General features: G+C 54.6%; 1 protein-coding gene across 2 annotated transcripts in view; it reads right to left on the reverse strand.

The window, feature by feature from the left end:
• The window catches only part of CACNA1B (calcium voltage-gated channel subunit alpha1 B), a 209,995-nt gene that overhangs the window by 113,724 nt on the left and 78,139 nt on the right, over positions 1–18,132 (reverse strand). For both annotated transcript variants that reach the window (XM_070380086.1, XM_070380087.1), the window contains exons 11-13: positions 10,403–10,612; positions 6,343–6,455; positions 112–224 (exon numbers count right to left, since the gene is read on the reverse strand). In XM_070380086.1, coding sequence (XP_070236187.1) covers positions 112–224; positions 6,343–6,455; positions 10,403–10,612 — 436 coding nt within the window. The remainder of the gene's footprint in view (positions 1–111; positions 225–6,342; positions 6,456–10,402; positions 10,613–18,132) is intronic.

Here is an 18,132-nt window from a genome sequence, read left to right on the forward strand (position 1 = left end):
CCCCACCCCACCCCCCGCACCCTCAGAGCACAGGGACGACAGGAATCCCCTCCCCCCACTCCGGAGCACACGGCAGGAACCACCGCCCCCGCCAGCACATGGACGACATACTTGGTGACTTTGAAGATTCTCAGCAGCCGCAGCGCCCGCAGCACACTGATGCCGAAGGAGGTTCCTGGCTTGATGGCCGCCCAGACCACTTCGAAAATGCTCCCCACAATGACCTGCAACAGAGACAGGATCGGCCCAGGGCAGAGCTGTGGCCATGTCTCTCCGGAAGCATTGGCCCTGGCTCCCTGTCCGAAGCTCAAGCCAGATGAGTCAACATGAGGCAGGGGCCTCCCACGGAGCTCCTGCAGACTCTGGGAGCCACAGACACACCAGGAAGACACAGGACACAGAGCAGGTCTGGCCTGCAGGTTTCTTGGCAAATCTTAAAGACTCCTTGTACATGCCTCCCCTGTGGTTTATCACAGCCAGGTGACCCCTCTGGGCCAGCACACTGCCTCAGACAGCCTTGACTGTTAGGCTGTGTCCACACAGACCAGCAGACTCAGCTTCCTGTAACATCCCCTGTTGGGTCTTGTCCCCTCTGAGACGTTCCAATTCATAACTGTATATTGTCTTCCCCCGAATACTAGGAGCCAGCAAGTGCCTCCAAGGACAGACAGGGACTAGCCCGCCCTCTCGTTTCACCAAGGGTCATCCCGATCGCTGACCACACTAGCGGACTGGGGCTTGTGGGTCAGAGGCCTGACCCGCCTCCAGTCACTCCCAGCACAGTGAGTCTGGTGCAAGGGACTCAGAAAGGACACAGCAGTGGGGCTGGAGCACAGCGATCCCTTGCCAACAGTGCCCAAATGGAGTTCCCTCCCTGCCACTGCGCCTTGCTGGGCACACCACAGTCAGTGTGAGTGCTGTGTGCTCCTCACGCGTGTGGTTAATCCTTACTCCTGCTAACCCGGCTTCTGCAGCTGGCGTGGAGAACTCCCCTGTGAACATCAGTCTCCTAAATTCCACTTTGCTGTGTGGCTCACTCATCACCCAAGGTCTGAGTCACTTCCACCCACTTCATACCAACCACAAACACGATCGGCTTGGCATCAACATCCTCACCAAGCCTGAGAAACAGCGACTGATGGGGGCAGTGGCCTCCGCGGGCGAGCACTGGTCCACGGCCTGCGTCCTGCTGTGCTGCCGCACAGCCTTCCGCTGCCTGCCTCCCCAGCCGGGACGCAGCACGCCACTCAGAGGACTGCAGACCTGCCCGCAGCTGCCGCGCCCACTATGACCCTACAGAGCAGCAAATGGGATGAGCTCGTCATGTCTGCCCTTGGCACTCCAACCATCACCACCAATCTTTCTCAGCGTCACGCGTCCCCAGGGTCGAACGCTGTCATTTTCTAAATCTACTTGCTTCCCACTGTCAGTCTCCCAGTGCATCTCCTACTTTACATTAATCCTCAAAATGTGCTCACCTTGGTTTATAACGTAGGTGGCCCTTCAGATGGTCCCCAACGATCCCACTGCCCGGGGCTCACCCCTTGTCCCCCCCTGTCCCCTGGAAGGTAGGTTGGAACTAGTGAGCCACCTTTAGCAAGCAGAACCCAACAAACAGGATGGGATGGCACCTCTGAAAGGAGTTACAGGAAGACCGGGGCTTTGCCTTGGTACCCTCAGCCCTCTGAGGACAGGGGGGCAGCCTGAGCAGAGGCCCACATGACCAACAGCCACCAGAGTGGGCCTGGAGAATGTCTTCCTGAGGTCTGTCAGCAGCCACGAGCACAAGCTTGGAAGGGGCCCTCACTGAACCTCATGAGGGACCCAACGAGCTGTAGCCCGACTGCCAACCACCAGAATGAGAGGACAGACGCTGGCTGCTTTAAGGCACCAAAGCCTGGGGTGAACTGACACCCAGAAAGGGAAGTCAACATCAACGCTGGAAGCAGGCGCACAGTGCTGCTAAACTAGAAACCCCGCGGGGGGGAGCGGCACGGAGCAGCACGTGAATGAACGCCTGGCCCACCCTGAACACATTCCTTCAGGGATTCTGGACTCTGAAGACTCCGCAGGCACGGTCTGCAGCAGGGTGAGGGAGTCATGGGAGACTACGGAGGGGAGCAGGCAGAGAGCCCCACGGGGCCCACAGCCACACAGACAGCAGGAGGCGTGCCTCCTGCGCTGGGGCTTGGCCGGGATGCGTCCACGCAGCCAAGAGGAGGGGCGCTGAGGGAAGCGCTGTTAGGTACACAGAGGCCACAAGTGGCTGGCTGGGAAACTGCTCAGCCTCTCCAGAACAAACGAGGCCGTGTTTAGAGATGGCATGCCATTTGAGTCAGTGCTAATGAGGTGGATGAATCGAGAGCCTATTATACGGAATGAAGTAAGTCAGAAAGAGAGAGGAAAATATCCTATATTAATACAAGCATAAATAGAATCTAGAGAGCTGGCGCTGATGAGCCTATCTGCCGGGGAGCAGTGGCGGTGCAGACAGAGAGCAGACCTAAGGGCGCTGTGTCACCTGCATATCTGAGGCTGCTGACTCCCCCGTAAGGGTCATTCCAGCTTGTGATTCATCCAACCCAGCATTTTGCACGATGTACTCTACATATATGGAGAAGGAAATGGCAACCCACTCCAGCATTCTTGCCTGGGAAATCCCACAGACAGAGGAGCCTGGTGGGCTACAGTCCATGGGATTGCAAGAGTCAGACAAGACTTGGTGACTAAACCACCACCCCTCTGCATATACGTTAAATAAGCAGAGTAACAACATACAGCCTTGATGTATTCCTTTCCCAATTTTGAAACAGTCTATTTTTCCATGTCTGATTCTAACTGTTGCTTCTTGATCTGCATACAGATTTCTCAGGAGGTAGGTAAAGTGGTCTGATATTCCCATCTCTTTAAGAATTTTCCACAGTTTGTTGTGATCCATAGTCAATGACCAACCTAGACAGCATATTATAAAGCAGAACCATTACTTTGCCAACAAAGGTCTGTCTAGTCAAGGCTATGGTTTTTCCTGTGGTCATGTATGGATGTGAGTTGGACTGTAAAGAAGGCTGACCACCAAAGAATTGATGCTTTTGAACTGTGGTGTTGGAGAAGACTCTTGAGAGTCCCTTGGACAGCAAGGAGATCCAACCAGTCCATCCTAAAGGAGATCAGTCCTGGGTGTTCATTGGAAGGACTGATGCTGAAGCTGAAACTCCAATACTTTAGTCCACCTGATGTGAAGAACTGACTCATTGGAAAAGACCCTGATGCTGGGAAAGATTGAAGGCAGGAGGAGAAGGGGATGACAGAGGATGAGATGGTTGGATATCATCACTGACTCTACTGACATGAGTTTGAGTAAACTCCAGGAATTGGTGAAGGGCAGGGGAGCCTGGGGTGCTACAGTCCATGGGGTTGCAAAGAGCTGGACACGACTGAGCAACTAAACTGAACTGAACTGATACTCAATGAGGCAGATATTTTTCTGATCCAGTGGATGTTGCCAATTTGATCTCTGGTTCCTCTGCCTGTTCTAAATTCAGCTTGTACATTTAGAAGTTCTTGGTTCACACACTGTTGAAGCCTAGCTTGAGCATTATCTTGCCAGCATGTGAAGTGAGCACAAATGGCAGAAACTGAAGAGGAGCTGAAGAGCCTCATGGGCTCTTCTTCTTCTTACCTACCTTCTTCTTATCCACTTCTTACCTATCACTTTGTCTCTCACTGAATTCTTTCTGTGATGTTACATCAAGAACCTGAGCTTCATTAGGTCCTGAAACCAGGTACCGTGGGCTTTGGTTGGGTTTGAGTCCGGCACTTGGGTTCAAGTCCCAATTTGAGGTAAATGGTTTCAATTCCAGACCTAGAACTCAGAAAGGAGAGCAAGGGGATTTCAGACCTAGAACTAAGAAAGCGGACCAGGGGATCCCAGACCTAGAACTCGAAAAATGGACTGGAGGATCCCAGACCAAGAACTAGGAAAGGGGACTCAGGGGGCACCCAGATCTAGAACTAAGAAAGAAGACTCAGAGGGCTCCAGACCAGGAAGCAGGAAAGGGGCCCAGGGCACCTGGACCTAGAACTAGCAAAGGGGCCCAGGGGCTCCTAGACCTGAGAACCAGTCAGGGGTTCTCCCAATATTTGCTGGACTCTAACCAGCCCTTCTGTATGTCCAGGGTCCCCATTTTGAACAGGAAGCTGCAGAACAGCTGCCCCTGCCCAGCCTCCACTGTATGCGGGGCGTGCGCCTGAGTACCTTGTCTCTCGTGTTTCATGGCTCTAAGATCTAGAGAAACTGTGGAGCCTCAACCAGACCTGGGTCCAATTTGGATGATGAGATTCTGCCTTTGAGCTGATGCTGCAGTAGAGTGAGGCGGGGAGTGGGGAGTGTGGCTGAGTGTATCTTACACGGGAAGAAGCTAGATCAACAGACCGTGGCAGGCAGCCCCGAGGACGGCCCGCACAGACCCCTAGATCCTGGTAACAGTCTTCCCCATGAAAGGTGGGCTGGCCTATTGACTCCTCCTGACAGATACAATAGCACAGCTGGCAGCTGGTTCCCCTGCGACTGCTTCCTGCAGCCTCTCTCTGGTACTCATGTCGTGAGTTACGGCATGGTGAGGACACTTGAGCAGCCCACGGAGAGGCCGCGGCTGTGGGGGGCACGGCCAGTGACCCATGACAAACCAGTCTTTTCAACAGTCTCTAGTGGGCCTGAACGTAACCCTCCAGTCCTAATCAAGCCTCAGGCTGGCTGCACCTCTGGCTTCAGCTGGACTGTGACCTCATGAGGGACCCCAGGCCACAGGTACCCTGTCAAGCCACACCTGGACACCTGACCCTTAGGAACTGTGAGATAATAGATACTTGTTTTAAGCTGATAACCAGGACTTCCCTGGTGGCTCAGACGGTAAAGCGTCTGCCTACAATGCGGGAGACCTGTGTTCGATCCCTGGGTTGGGAAGATCCCCTAGAGAAGGAAATGGCAACCCACTCCAGTACTCTTGCCTGGAGAATCCCATGGATGGAGGAGCCTGGTGGGCTATAGTCCACGGGGTCGCAAAGAGTCGGACACAACTGAGCAACTTCAGTTTCACTTCCACTTCACTTACACTTTAAGCTGATAAGTTCTGGAGTAATTGTTAGCTTCTATGAAAATTATTCCCTGTCCTGGGACCTACCCGGTTCCCAGATGACCATCACTCTGAAGGCTCCTCCCCGACTGGGTCCCCTCTGCCTACATACACCAAGCTTTCTCTTTTCCTTTGTAACCAAGAAGGCAAAGGAGCAGAAGTGTTGGCTGCTCCCAACCATCCACCAAAGTCACAGGTGCCCACGAGCCCAAGAGCGCCGAGGCAGCCGTTGCCTTCCCTGCGCAGGCGCAGGCAGTGCGGCAGGTGTGCAACCACCGCGTGGGCTCCAGTGCAGACCATCCTGCATACGAGCTGGGCAGCCCTGTGCCTATCAAAGAGTGTCCCCCGACACTCATGCGTGAAGTGAGTCGTGAGGGCCCGACACACGCACAGACCGCACCTGTCAGCTGCGCCGCGTCACGGAGAGGAAAAGGCAAACTCCACCTCAGGCCGAAGCTTCCCTTTGCACAAGGCCCAGCCTCCCTGCCTGGCTACTGAGAAGGCTGCAGAAGGGCAAGGCCTCCCTGGGCTGAGGCATGGTCGCTTCTCGCTCAGGCCCTCCCCAGGTCAGAACTCCGCCGTGCGCAGGTGTCAACAGTGCCCATCCTCGGGCTCTGGGGCCAGCACAGGGCAGCACCCTGCACAACGGCAGGGCCCAGGGAAGGGGCTTCCTCGCCGCCCAGGGCCTGCGCTCGTCCACGGTGAGCCTCAGAAGCACCTGCCTTCCAGGCCTCCCGCACTGCAGAGGCTGCTGAAGGGACCTGGGCCCACTGCTCCCCTCCAGCCTCCCAGGAAAATCTGGTACATGTGTCCAGGTCTGCCCAGGCCAGACTTGCAGGATAGGGTCAGGACCACAGCCTCCTTGAGCCTCCACGGGATAGCAGCAACACATTTAGAAGATCATCTACCGAGCACGGAGGAAGCCACAGAGGCTTGAGCTGATCTTGGGACTGCAGACAGGTCAGGACGGGAATGAGGCTGCCCGGTGGCCGACGCCCGCACCAGTAAGGACCAGACCAGGATGGGCCTCCCCTGTCGGCAGGCTGCCTTTCCCACCTGGGGGCATCAGTCCCCCAACCCAGCTCTGTTCCAGACCCCAGCTCACACTGGGTTTGGCGCTGTGGGGGCGGGCTGCACGTGCTCTCAGGCCAGGACACGGTGGGCCCACCTGGACCCACCGCAGGCATCCCTGATGAGGCGGCTTACTCACCCCGAAATCGAAGCAGTTGAAGGAGGACCGGAAGTAGCTCCTGGGCCCCAGGCCATACATCTTCAGGGACATCTCTGTGAGGAAGAGACCCAGGAAAACAAACTCTGCAAAGTCTAGGAGAAGCCGGAGAAGAGGGGGATTAGCTCGCGGCCTCCTCCCGCCTGGCTCAGTCCAGACCGGAGGACACCAGACCTCTGGGCCGATCCAGGGGGCAGCTTCCAGGCCTGGTCTGCGGCTCTGAGCTCCAGCCTCAGCCCAGGACAAAGCAGCGAGCAGAGGACGTGACGCAGAGAGGTGCTCCTTCCAGCTTGCGAGGCGAGTGCCCAGGCTCCCAGGACCAGGTTCGGGAGTGAGTCTAGGTCAAGGGCCCAAGTCTCCCAGAGGACTTAGGTGGTCAGGCAGGAGGCGCCCAACCCCCTGGAGATGCTGGACGGCTGTGGACCCTTCCTTCTCCCTTCAGTCTCATTCCCTGATCCACACACCAACTGCAACTGGAGTCCCTCTGCGAGGACCCTGGGCCAGAACGCCAGTTTCTCTGCAGGGACCGCCCTGACCCTCGTGGACTCACAGCACCATGTCTGGTTTTAACTCTGTCCACAGGCTCACCCCACTAAAGGAGAGCATCCTGACCACCCAACACCCGCAGACCCCCATAGTACGAGTCTCCCAGGAGGCACCCACACTTGCTCGGGGCTCTGGGGAGTCACATAGGACCCCTGTGGGTGTGGTGCCTTCAGCTCCCTGCAGGCTGGGCCCGGCAGGTGGCAGTAGAGAGCAGGGCCTGCTTCAGCCCAGGGACCTGCCACTGGCAGGGCTGACCCTGCTGCAGGACTGAAGGGAGGCCACACTGGACCTGAGGGTCATCCTGGGAATTCAAGGCACAGAGACACTACTCCAACCCAGCCTGAGCAGAAGGCAGGGTCAGAACAGGAAGAACCGTCCAGAAGCTGTACAAGACCGCAGACTGCAGGAGACACAGCCAAGTTTAGCCCCTGACAGGCTGGCCAAACCAGGAATTCCAGGGATCAGAACAAGGTCGCTGTTTTTGATCCTCCACCCAAAGCTGGAATCCATGCATCATTTCAGACAGTGAGCCAAAGGCACTGTGGCCTCTGACCCCAGAGCATGGGGCCAGGGAAGCAGTGGAGCGTGAAGGGCAGAGCCCCCACAGGCCAGGGACACAGGGGTCAGGCCACCAGGCAGTCACCCACGTGGTGGCCCCGGGCCTCTGCATCCAGACTGGTTGGGAGACTGGCCCTCAAGCAGCTTCTGCTCAAACAGAAGGTGGAAGAGAGGGTCACACACGTCCTGCCCTCCGTGTGCACCCTGAAACTGCTCTCCCCCATGTGCTGCACAGACACACAGGCCTCCCCAGGCAGCTCTGCAGCAGCTGAGACCCCAGACAAGCAAAGACACCAGTTCCACTGCCCACTGGGCAGCATGCCTCACAGATGTGTGATGGTTCATACGGCCCAAGAAGGTCTCGGGTAGGCGACCCGGGTACATGGACAATCACCACCTGCCTGGCCTCTGAAGCCAGTCCAAATGCCAGCAGGGTACCCAAGCCATGCCCGGGATGAGTAAGGCGATGGAACAGCAGCCCTCCTGGAGAAGCCATGTGAAGGCTGTGCCCTGAGTCCAGCATGGAACACGAGCCCCTCGGCCCCTGCACTCCAGGGCCCCATGAGGGGAGCTCAGGTCTTGGAAGGAGAGACCGAAGAGACAGGGCTCCTAGCTGCCCCACCCAGACCTTGGAGCTGAAGCTACCCAGTGGCCCATCTTGCTCCCAGGAGATCAAAGTGGGAGCCCTTTATTGGAACCAGCCCAGGAAGTGCTGAAAGGGAAGCTTTCCAAGAAAGGGGGCACCTGGAACACAGCCTCCACGACATGCCCACTCCTTTCCTCTCCCAAGGAAGAGACCCTCAACTTCATATGCTCAGCCTCCCCTCAGAGGCCAAGAAAGGGCATCCACATGTTCCTTCCTAAAGTATGCATTCAGCTTGCAGGCCCTTGCGCTGCCCTGAGCTGACCCTAGAGACAGCTGACCCCTCCCTCCAGGAGATCATGGGCTAGGGGAGCAGAGCAACTACATTACACAATGTCTGCGTTATAACAGGAAGACAGCAACTGTGGGGACACAGGGACAGAGGAGAGGGTGGCCAGGTCCATCCTGCCAGGCCCAGGGGTTCACGGCATGACAGCATCCACTCCCAGGCCCCCTTCACCATCTGAGCATCAGTCTCGGGGTCCTTAGTGCCTCGGGGGTGGTGCATTTGACAGGCGGACAGCGAGGTGCATGGCCAGCCTCAGGCCAGGGCCCCGTGGTGAGCTCTGATGGAGCTAGTCCTGATGGGAGCCCCCACTTCTGCCTCTGCCTCCTGCAGGCCTGCCCTCCTGGGCTGGGTCAGCCCGCCTCAGCTTCAGCCCAGCACTGAGCAGATGCCTCCAGACCCAGCAGAGGCCACCCCTCCCTCCAGCCATTTTCCCTGGGGGATGCTGATGAACGCAGGCATTTCCAGGAAACCACAGAGAAGATGAGGCAGTGAGGGGGCAGATTTGCAGCCAGGGACGCCTGTGGCCCAGTCAGCACATAGGCACTTCCAGCCTCATGCTCCTGCCATCAGACACGCAACCAGGCCGTGCAGGCCCCCTCCAGCCCACTTAGTGGGCAAATCTCCAGGAAACACGAGCAACCACAAGACAGACCGGGTACCGCTGGCTTCTTGCAGGAAGAAAAGGCCTCGCGAGAAGCCCCAGGGAGCAGCCACACTACTGCCCGAGTGAGGAGGAAGCCCTGTCTCCCCAGCCCCTGCCCAGCGCCCAAGGGTGGGTACCACCACCTGAGGACTCAAGGAGACACTGAATTCAGTCCCAAGCCAGGTCCCACACCAAGTCTTGAGCCCAGGACACATGAATCGGGGCAGGGCGCCGGGCTCAGTGCACACACTTTGATTCCTTAGCCCGCCCTCCCCACCTGGGAGCCAGCCGGGGCCCCTCCTGCTTCTCCTCTCTCTGCCCTTTCCCATCATGCCAGCAACGGATTGCAATTGAAGTCTGGGAAACAGCCTGGAGCCAGCCCCCAACACAGCCCTCCCCAGCCACATTTTCAAGTGACCCGGGGAGCCGTCCATCCAGAGCCCAAAAGAACCCAGCAACAGCAGCCCAGGCTCCTGGTCAGAGCTGCCTAGGCTCCGTGTGGCTGGTCCGCTGGGGGCCAGAACTGGGAGCCAGGAGGGTTCTCTGGAGAAAGGCTTTCTTGGGCATCTAGGTGGCTGCACGCACGCAGGGAAAGGGAGATGGAAAGGAAGAGAGGGAGGCAAGTGTGGAAGCTCAGAGCAGGCTGTTTCCAGATCAGGAACTAACACGAGCAGGCTGAAGGCGCTGACCTCGGGGAAGGGGCAGGAGGGGCTCCTGACCGCAGGACAGAAATCATTCATGCAGTGTCTCTGGAGCTCTCGTGAAGCAAAACGAACAAACAAGACCTTCTGTCGCACGTGCCCTGCAGGGCCCTTGGGTGTGAAGGAACCTGGGCCCTGGGAAGGGGCCTCAGCTCTTCACCTCCTTGGAGCAGTAACCAGGGCCAGACAGGTCACGACCCAGAGCCCCTGCTATGTCCTCAGGCTCATGGACACGTTTGTAAGTAATCCCTGGTCATGGACACGTCCAGATTCACCCAACCAAGAAGACACAGAAACAACTAGAAGAGCCCTGGGAGACCCCTGGGAGCGAAGACTCTTTCTCCTCAGGAATCCAGGGCCCACGCATCCCTCGGTCCCTGGGTCGAAAGCCCTTAGGGCAGGAGACATCATCCCGGTTCCCCAGACCCCTCCCTCGTTTCCCACTACACTGACGGACGGGGTCTAACCAGACCAGCCCAGCCTCCTGGAACCTGGGCCAGGCCTGGGCACAGTCAGGCCTGCAGCAGAGACCCCCGGGGCACTTCGGTCGGCACAGGGGTCCTACCCAGGGCACGCCAACGCCACAGGCTGTGGGCCGGAAGTGGTTCGGAGGAGGCGGGGCCCGGGAGGGCGGGGCCCGGGAGGCGGGGCCAGCTACGTACACAGCGCGGTGGTGAGCCGCTGGGGCTGCTGGTAGTGCACCATGGCCACGCACAGCGTGTTCAGGGCCACCACACACAGCACCACCCAGTAGAAGCTCTGCGCCTTCACCAGGCGCCGGATGAAGAACCGGAACATCTTCTCCTTCCTGCGGAAGTATGACGAGCTCTCCGTCTTCCCACTCTTGAGGCTGGCTCGGGCGAAGGGGGACCCTGCAGGAACAGGGGGCTCGCTGAGGGTGTGGGTGACCAGCAGGCCCCAGGGCACACTCTCCCTCCGCCAGTGTGAGCCCTGCAGACGCACCCGCAGAGCATGTGTCCCCCATCCCACAAGGACACTTGCCCTGGCCTGGCTCAGGGCGCCTGTTTCCATCCCAGGCGCCACGTGTGTCAGACCCACTACCAACATTGTGCTAAAGGCCCCTGCGCCCCCTGGAGTGGGTCCTGGCCACACCCCTGCTTCCCAAATGAGGGAACCAAGAGCCTGGGTGGTCTCCATAGCTGCTGGGCTCCGGCTGGGAGGCCTGCATTGAAACAGGCCTCTGGTCCCCAGCGCCCCAGCCACCTTACAGGAGGGTAGTCCCCGTGCTCCCAGGCCACTCTGATTTCTGGCATCACCTAGGGAGTCCTGTCGTTTCTGGCCCTTCCTCCCTCCGTAGCTCCAGGGCCAAGAGCCACTGACCACCCGCTTTTCTAGGAGTTGTCTTGGAACACAGCCAAGCTCCTTCATCTGTGTCTGGCTTGGCTGCAGACCATGGCCCACAGAGCCCAGAAAGTCTGCCCAGGAAGCTGCTCCTCTGTCCCCACTCACCCGCCAGACCCAACTGCCCTCGCCGGCTCCTGTGCCCACAGCCCCTGCACTGCCCCCAGGGGAGTGCCTTCCCCCCAGCTCCTTCTCAGCTCCGAGGTCACCCTTCTCTAGGCTCCAGTAACAGGCCTCAGTGCCCCAAAAATCACATCCTGTACCAACTGCACTGCGTAGGCTTACCAGTCTGTTCTTTGCCTGAGCCCCAGATCAGACTGAGCTCTGGGGGGCACGGCTTCCCTCTGCACCCCCAACCCCTTGTGCCATGTGACAATTGCATGAGCGGACTTCATGGGTGCCTGGAGGCTCTGAGTGCCCCCAAGTGCTCAAACACAGGCGGCTCTGAACACCTGGCCTAGCCGCATCCCTGGGGAAGAAGCATGTGCGCATGTTACACGACGGCAGGCGTGTTTGCACAGGGGTGTGTGCGTGTGCAGACTCAAGAGTGTTTCAGGCTGGCGTCTTCTTGGACTCACTAAATGAAGACGGGCCGAGGCCTCTGGGGCAGCTGCATCACACAGAGACGCTGTATGCCAGACACACGGCAGGTGAAGAGCACCTGCCAGTCAGCCCTTGTGGGGGTGAGCAGGGCCCTAATGGGGAATTCCCAGCACGCTAGATGCCACACCCACACCCCATCCACACCTGCGGAAGACACTGTTCCATCGCAGCCTCTAGCTGAGCCAGGACACAGCTCCCAGTCCATGACCTGACACCAGCCAATGCCAAGTCCTCGTGACTGGCTCATTCAACAAAATCTCTTGCCCGTGGTGCACTGGGATGACCCAGAGGGATGGTACGGGAAGGGAGGTGGGAGGGGGGTTCAGGATGGGGAGCATGTGTACACCCGTGGCGGATTCATGTTGATGTATGGCAAAACCAATACAATATTGTAAAGTAATTAGCCTCCAATTAAAATAAATAAATTTAAATTAAAAAAAAAATCTCTTGGCCAATCTTGCCAAGGGTTGCAAAATGCCAAGACCACAGCCAGACACACCCACTCCCTCCTCCAAGACAGCCATGGGGCAAAGAGGGAAGACAGGGACCCAAAACAGACAAGGAGAGGCCTGCACACAGGCAGAGCCCACACAGAGCCACTGGGGAACCCACACACTCAAAATCCCCAGACACTGCCATTTACAAACAGAGTCACACACACGTGCTGCACAGCACACCCCAACGCTGACCACACCCCCAAAGACACACTCAGGCTCACACAGCCGCACACCTGCGACCACACACAGGCCCACTCTGGGAAGGCAGGTCAAGCGAACATGTGACTCAAGAAAGGCGCTTTGTGCGTGCACGTGGCCAGTAGGACAAGCAACACGCTCCCCAGGAGACTCCCTGCTGCACGAGCCCCGTGAGGCCAGCTGGCCCCACCCAAAGAGGGCCTCAGGGCTGCTGTCCTCTCACACCCCCGGGACCATGGGGCCTCAGGGTGTCCCGGGCTGGGTCCCTGAGGACAGGCGGCATTTCCCACGAACAGCGCCTGTATGCTCACAGCAGCTCTTTGGTGAAAGGAAGGGTCTGCAGTAGAAGTGAAAATGTGTCACAGTCAGAATCCCTGCTTTGGGTGGAAACGTGCAACATCGGGACTTCTAGGCTTTGTCGTTTTCCAGGTCCCACTTAATCAGCACATATTCTTCATGATAAAAAAGGCTTATTTCACAAAAAATACACATTTTCAAGCTAGGGGGCAGTTGAGAATGAATGAACTATGGATGACGGCAGAATTAAGCCCAGCTGGAATGACATGGCTGCCTGGGCACACGTGGGGTCTTGGCACTGTGCCCAGGCAGGGTCTCATCAGCCAACATAATGTCTGCGTCAGACCCGCTTAGCACCATCCCTTCGATGACTGCCCTGAGTGGGGCAGAGAACACAGGACAACCATGACCTGCCCCTGCCCCACCATCCCACCAGGGCACAGGCCACAGATCACAGGTGACAGGCAGGCAGTGCAGGACGCGCCTGCTCAGCGGCTGCATTCCCTGGTATGGCAGGCAGAGTGATGTGGACTGGACACCAGGCGTGTGGACGTGAACCCTGTCCACCCAATAGGCACGTGCCTGGTACATCCTCGCAGCTGAAGAGTCCTCACTGGAAACAGATATGGAGTCTCATGGGGTTCTGGGGGTTAAGGAAAGCCATGCAGGCTGACCCATCAGGCCTCAACCAGCAGCCAGCATGGAGCTGGGGGGAACCCAGGAGGTGCCAGGCCCTATATCCAGACCCGAGGGAAGCAGACCACCTGTAGAGCCTGAGGCCCCGAGTGCAAGGAGACCCTTGGGCTCCGCTGGGGACTTGGAGCAAAGTCTACAGGGTCCCAGATATGGCACAGAGCTAAAACAACCAAAATAAAACAAAGAGAGAAAATAAAACTCCTCCCAAATCATTCAGCAGATGAAAGGAAAGAAGTTCACTCTTAAAAACCCAAACTAGGAGCCTGAAGATGCAGCAAAGCAATGTCTTAGATAAACATGTACAGGAAATATAAGGAGGGAGAAATCAAAGGAAAAGGCTGAGAGACACAAAGGAGCAAAGAAAGAGGTAACACAAAGTAACAGGAATTCCAGGAGCAAAAAGAAAAAGGAAAGGAGGTTAAATAACTGGACAAATGGAAAAAAAAATTCCTCGAGTAGGAAGACCTGAGCTGCAGGCCGAGAGGCCCCCTGGGCTTCAGACCCCAGGCAGAGGGCATTCCAGGCGGGGCCATATCTGCAACCAGGACACTAGGAACAGGACAGTGACCCCCGCAGAACAAGAGAGAACAACCACAGCAGCAAAAGCTCTCTTGTCCTGAGAACAACAGAGGACGCCTGAGCGTGTGCAGAAGCCAGTCACTCACCCACACGCCGCCCAGCGGAGCACTGAGAGACAGCAGAGCCCAGACGGAGCAAAACCCCGTGGGACACAGAGACTGCAGAGGAGACAGCACCCGCGCGGCCGCGCAGTGCAAAGGCCAGGCAGGCCTATGCCTGCCCGGGGTGACCACGGGGCCTGCAGACACAGGAAGTAAGTCCCCAAGACATCTCCCACCAGGAGTGGGGAACAAGGAGGGAAACGCTGCAAATACTTACTGGGCTGAGGGTGGAGCAGAGGCATGAGAAATACAGCAACTCAGTTATGGAAATACCACATCCTGGTGGTAAAGAGGGTAGAAAAACATGAAAATAGGAAAGCAAATGTTTCTAATTCTGGGAGCAGGGATGGAAGGTCATCATTTGTGGAACATAAGCAGGAAGAATCGGAAATTAGCAGAGGGGAGATCATGATGAACAGCAACCTGGTCAAAGAGCAAAGCAGGAAAGAGAGAGACCACAGTATCACACATCGACACCAAATATCAAAGGAGGAGGAGGAGGAGGAAGTCACGGACACCGACCCTTACACTAACCAGGCTGGACTCCCCCACTGGGAACAGAGACCATAAGACTGGGTTAAAAAAAAGCAAAACCCAGCTCAATGTTGTTTGTAAGAAGAACATTTAAAATACTTAATGTCATAAAGAGTTGAAAATGAAAGGAAAAGCAAAGATACCAAGCAATGCGAACTAAAACCCAAAAATAATGGTAGGAATGAAAAGTAAGACATTCGCTGGCAGACAAGGAATTGTCCAGTGGAGGAGGTAAATGGATAAAGAAGGTATTGTGTGATGATCAAACACATGCTCACAAAGAAGATGTAACAGCCATAAAAATATATAGCAGCCAAATATGTAAACAAAAGCCATGAGACGTACACAAGAAAGCATCAGGAAAACGCCAGTCGAAACCACAAGACTTAGCACCTCACACTTGTCAGGATGGCTGCTTCCAAACAGACAAAAGACAGTGTTGCTGAGAACACGGAAAAATTAGACCTTTGTGCTCTGTTGATGGGAACGTGAATGGAGAACAGCACTGTGGCTCCTCAGAAGTGAAAACTAAAACCACCTGATGACCCAGCAAGCCGGCTGCGGGGAGACTAGCTCTAGCTCTGGCTCTCTATCTTGGGCTTCCCAGGTGGCAGTAGTGGTAAAGAATCCACCTGCCAACGCAGGGGACGTAAGAGATGCAGATCCAATCCCTAGGCTGGGAAGATCCCCTGGAGGAGGGCAGACAACCCACTCCAGTGTTCTTGCCTGGAAAATCCCACAGACAGAGGAGCCTTGCGGGCTACAGCCCACAGGGTCACAAAGAGTCAGACACGACTGAGTGAGCACAGCATGTATTTGCATCTATAGAAAGAAAGGTCTCCAAAACAACTGAAATCAGGATCTTGAAGAGATCCGAGCTCTCCCATGTAAACTGCAGCACAATTCACAGCAGATAAGACATGGAAACAACCTAACTGCCTACCGACAGCTGAGTGGACAGAGAAAATGTGGTCTATACATACCACAGAATACTCTTCAGCCCTAATAAGGAAGGAAATCTGGCAATATGTGCCCACATGGATGGGCCTTGAGGATGTCATGCCAAGTGAAATGAGCTACATTCAGAAAGACAAATACTTCATGAATGACTGCACGCAGATGAGGGATCTGAAATAGTGAAATTCATTAATCCAGAGACGGGACAGTGGTGACCAGGGGCTGCCGAGTGGGGCTGGGGAGTTGTGAACAGGAACAGAGTTCCAGTGAAGTGGGATGGACAAGCTCTGCAGACCTGCTGCCCAGCGCAGCACCTGCAGTCAACAGTAATCCACCGCACACTTTAAATGTAGGAGGACGGATCTCATGATGTGTTCCGATCATACACACACACACACACACACACACACAATTTTAAGAAAAAAATACAAAAGAAACTTATTAATAAAAAATGAAGTGGGAATGTTCCAAACACCTCTTTCAGAACTGAACAGATCTACTAGATAAAACATAAAGACCTAAAGAACTGGAAAACACAATCAACAAACTTGACTTTGAGACACACATATAACCTGATAACTCACAAAAGCAGAGCATACACAGAGCATGCTTCTGTCAATGAAACTTTCTAAAGTCAGTCATGAAGGTTGGAATTTGAAAACTTCTAAATATAGAGATTTACTGGCCACATTTCCCAATCATTATCTGATAAAATTAGACATAATAAAAAGATGGTCAAAATATTGCTGCTTATAACTCAGAAGCACATTCCCAGATAACCTTTGCCTCAAGAGGAGTAAAAAAATTGTTATCTGGAAACCAGTACAGAGGGGACATCATAACAAAGCTCTGTGCAGAGGGAAACATGCAGCCTTAACTGCTTTCACTGTTAAAGAAGAAAGAAAAAAGAACAAGTTATACATTTTAAGAAGTTAGAAAAATAATAATAAAATAAATCAAAATAAAGTAGAAAGATAAACCTAATAATGACTAATAACAATAATAAAAATGAAAACAAAAAATATAAGGAAATCTACAATCTGTTTATTTTAAACCATCATTAATACATACTAAGCTTACATGATCCTAATTAAGAAATTAGAAATCAAAGATAAATATACTGACAACCAGAAAAAAGCAAAACCAAACTCGACACAATCTAGTCGGTCTCAGAGCTTTAAATGCCTTCTGCAGCCTGAATGCCAGCCCCTGACACATAGAGTGCCCAGCTGACACCCCACTACATCTCAACGTGCATCTCAAACTCAGCACAAACTCAGAACCAAATTCTAGTCATTGTCCCCCAAAATGCATGGGTTTCCAGTCCCATCCTCTTGGGCAGGGCTCCTCTGTGGACACTCCCTGCAGAGCTGTCCTTGATGTCTCTCTCTGTCTCATCTCCACGTCTGACTCATCAGAAATCCTATGGGCTTGTCCTCAAAATAGATCTAGAATCCAACTGCTTAGTACCCCCGCCCCCAGCACTGGGGTCCTCACAGCAGCCCTGGGCCTGGTCCTGCCCTGCCCTCTCTGCATGGCGGGCAGTCTTCAGCGCCCTCCTGAAGCCAGATGCCACCCTCCTCTGCAAACCGCCATGGCTGGCAGAGTCCATGCTGGGCTCCAGCCCCGCTGGCATTCTTGTTTCCTCTCCTGCTGCCCCAGCCCTCCACTCTGCTCCAGCCACACAGGCCACCTGGACTTTGCTGCTTCAGGGTCCTCTCACCTGTCTCGGGGATGCTCTGTGCCCTGGTAAGTTCACCTGCTCATTTCTTCAGCTTTTTACTCAAAGGTGACCTTTTCAGGGCCTGTTGTAGCCACTCTATTTAAAACCCCTACACCCTCAGACCCTTTGAACCCCCTCTTTCTCTACTTTTTTCCTTTTCACACCTAGCACTGGAATGGAAACTCCAAAGATGAAGGCTTCTGCATCTTGCTCAATGCCTCGGGCACTTCCCAACACATCTGGGCACTTAGTATCTGTTGAGTGAATGGACCAGCAGAGAACTGAATGTAGGAGAGAGGAGAAGAATACAAGAGAGCTCTACATGCAGTTCTATAGAAACAAGCTTGAAAGGCAACAAAATGGAGTATTTCCTCAAAATATAACACCGGTCCATACTATTTTCCCTGGTGGCTCAGACGGTAAAGAATCTGCCTGCAATGTGGAAGACCGAGGTTCAATCCCTGGGTTGGGAAGATCCCCTTGAAAAGGGAATGGTTACCCACTCTAGTATTCTTGCCTGGAGAATTCCATGGACAGAGGAACCTGGTGGGCTACAGTCCATGGGGTCACAAAGAGTCAGACACGACTGAGTGACTAACACATTCTTTTCATTTCTTAGCTAGATGGGTTCACATTTTTATTTTACCTTTAAAGAACAGATAATTTAGGTGTTATTTAAACTATTCCAAGCTACAGGAAAAGATTTTTTTACCTCCCTAATTCATTTTACAAAATCACAATAAAAACTTTTTTTAAAAAAAACTTTAGGTAAAATAAGAATAGAGGGACCATTTAAATATTAACACTCATGATAAATTTGAAAAAAATTAAAATTCAAATCCACC

The sequence above is a fragment of the Bos mutus genome, chromosome 11 (genome assembly GCF_027580195.1).
Source record: "Bos mutus isolate GX-2022 chromosome 11, NWIPB_WYAK_1.1, whole genome shotgun sequence".
Classification (NCBI taxonomy): domain Eukaryota; kingdom Metazoa; phylum Chordata; class Mammalia; order Artiodactyla; family Bovidae; genus Bos; species Bos mutus.